The sequence below is a fragment of the Helianthus annuus genome, chromosome 17 (genome assembly GCF_002127325.2).
Source record: "Helianthus annuus cultivar XRQ/B chromosome 17, HanXRQr2.0-SUNRISE, whole genome shotgun sequence".
NCBI lineage: Eukaryota > Viridiplantae > Streptophyta > Magnoliopsida > Asterales > Asteraceae > Helianthus > Helianthus annuus.
The window spans coordinates 26,462,214-26,465,022 of record NC_035449.2 but is presented as its reverse complement, the minus strand read 5'-3'; the positions used below and the strand labels follow the sequence as shown (position 1 = coordinate 26,465,022).

The 2,809-nt window shown below is 41.9% G+C and overlaps 1 protein-coding gene across 1 annotated transcript; it reads left to right on the top strand.

The window, feature by feature from the left end:
* Positions 1-342: 342 nt before the first annotated feature.
* Positions 343-2,181, top strand: LOC110922584. Its single transcript, XM_022166859.1, has 2 exons — positions 343-1,627; positions 1,906-2,181. The coding sequence occupies exons 1-2, from the start codon at positions 550-552 to the stop codon at positions 1,938-1,940; spliced, it is 1,113 nt and encodes a 370-aa protein (XP_022022551.1). The 5' UTR covers positions 343-549; the 3' UTR covers positions 1,941-2,181.
* The last annotated feature ends 628 nt before the right edge of the window (positions 2,182-2,809 follow it).

Below are 2,809 nucleotides of genomic sequence, written 5' to 3'. Positions count from 1 at the left end.
TAAGCATTGTGATTGGATCAAACGTAAAGTAAATCAAATTCATATCGAATAATCATAACGTATTATGTGTGACCCAACTCATACATAGAAAATGTAACGGGTATGAAGGAAAATCCGCACATGTAATCGAAAGGGATTAATTAGAGCTTTCGAAAAAATGGGAGAAAAAGAAACCATAATTTGACTCCACTCGGTTCGAAACAAACTTTACGAAACATACATAAAATAAACGAAAAATATTATATTTGACCTGAATCATTTCCCAAAAAAGTTTACGTCCAAACGTAGAACAACTTGAATTTATACCAAAACGTACATAAAAATATGCACATAATATAGAATATTTATTTTTAATAGTTTATCTCTATTATTATTAGTTGTATTCTCCCCATATTTAGAGGATCCTTTCCATTGTTAGGTCTCTTTTTCCCCTATATGTACATCGGCCTATGGCCTTGAATTATGATCACAAATCAATAAACCTTCTCTCAATATTGCTTTCTTTATGGTATCAGAGCAGGTTATACCTTGCTCTTGATCGATTAAGCAATGGCGGGGGAAGATACAAACAAATCAAAGGATGGGGAAGGGAACAATGGAGCCATTCCCCATGAATCCCCATACTATCTACATCCATCGGACCTACCCAAACAACTACACGTAAACGAGGTGCTGACCGACTACAATTATGCCGACTGGAAACAAGAGATGATGAACTTCTTGTTTGCCAAGAACAAAATAGAGTTCGTTGACGGGTCGATTAAGAAACCGGAGAAAACATCCAAGGACTACATGCCTTGGATGCGTGTAGACGCGATGATTAAGGGATGGTTAACGACGGCAATGGAGAAGAACATTCGTAACAGCGTAAAATACGCAAGCACTGCTTCAGAAATATGGTCGGATCTTGATGAAAGATTTGGAAAAGAAAGTGCCCCAAGGGCGTACGAAATAAAACAGAAGATTGCCGGGACTCGTCAAGCGGGAAGCTCCGTCTCTGCCTACTTCACGCAACTCCGCTCATTATGGGATGAAGCCCAATCTGTGCAGCCCTTTCCGCAATGCTCGTGTGACAAGTGCGAGTGTGAAATTAGAAAGAAGATCTTCGAGCATCAAGAGAGAGAACATTTATACGAGTTCCTCATGGGGTTAGATGCTGAGTTCACAGTCATTCGGACTCAGATTCTGGCCACCAAACCAATCCCATCCCTCACAACTGCCTACCACATGGTCCATGAAGACGAGAAGCAAAGGGCCGTGTCTAACGAAAACAAAAGCAATGTTGAATCCGCTGCGTTTAAGGCTTTTCAGAAAAGGGAGAGTGGCCACGGTAAAGAGAAAGGTGGAACAAAGGGATCAAGAGATGGAACCGAACACTGTACCTTTTGCAATAGAGACGAGCATAAAAAGGAGGGATGTTTTAAATTGGTCGGGTACCCAGATTGGTGGCCCGGGAAGAAGGGAGAAAAGGCGAGAGGAAAGGCGGCCTGTGTAGAAACCGAATCCAGCCCCATACCCGGTTTAACGCAGGAACACTATCAAACTCTCGTTAAGCACTTATCCGGATCCGGTAATATCGAAACCATTAAACCCCTTGCTAATATGGCTTGTAAAACCAATGATGAAGGTGAGTGGATTGTTGATTCGGGTTGCACCGAATATATAACTTGTTTACCCAATGTCCTCATTAACGAGAAAGCGGCTCCTCTTGAAGGACCCGTTCTCATCCCTAATGGCGACTCCATCCCTGTGAAGGGAAAGGGGGAATACATCCTCCCTGGAGGAGCCAAAGTAAATAATGTTCTTCACATTCCGGATTTTAAATGCAACCTCCTTTCGGTTAGTCGCCTCAGCCGCGACATTCAGTGCGTCGTATCATTCTTTCCTGATTTTTGTGTAATGCAGGGTTTGCAGAGGAGGAACTTGATTGGTGCGGGTAGGTGTGAAGGGGGACTATACCGAATGAAGATGGTGCAAGAGAAGAAAGCGTTGGCAACTACCATTGGGACATGGCATAAGAGACTTGGGCATGCCTCGAAAGGAAAACTAGCTAAAGTTGATTTTCTTAGCACTTTTACTTCAGAACTTGGTAATTTTTGTGATTCTTGTGCCATGGCCAAGTTTGCCAGAACACCTTTTCCGTCTAGTTTTATTAAAACTGTTGAGCCCTTTCAATTGATTCATTGTGATATTTGGGGGGGTTACCGGGTACCATCCTACACTAAAGCCAACTATTTTTTAACGATAGTTGACGATTTTAGTAGAGCCGTGTGGGTATTCCTGATCAAACATAAAAGCGATGCTAGTAAATGCCTCGTTAATTTTTGCAAGATGGTAGAAGTTCAATTTGAAAAATGTGTTAAGAGGGTTAGGTGTGATAATGGTGGTGAGCTTACGTCTAATGAAATGATTGAATTTTATAGTGAAAAGGGGATGTTGCTTGAAACTACGTGTCCTCACACCCCTCAACAAAACGGTGTGGTGGAGAGAAAGCACCGACACCTCTTGGAAACGGCTCGGGCCTTGAGGTTCGGTGCTAAGCTTCCAAAACGTTTTTGGGGGGAATGTGTTCTTATTGCGGCCTATATCATCAATCGTCTTCCATCTAATGTCCTTAAAAATAAAACACCCTACGAAATAATTCTCGGGATAAAACCCGATTATAATCACCTTAGAGTTTTTGGATGTCTTGTGTATTTCAAGAATTTCAATACCAAAGGAGATAAGTTTGAACTAAGGGGGAAACCGGGGGTGTTTCTTGGATACCCTCCAGGAACGAAAGGGTATAAAATTCTTGATTTGGAAACTA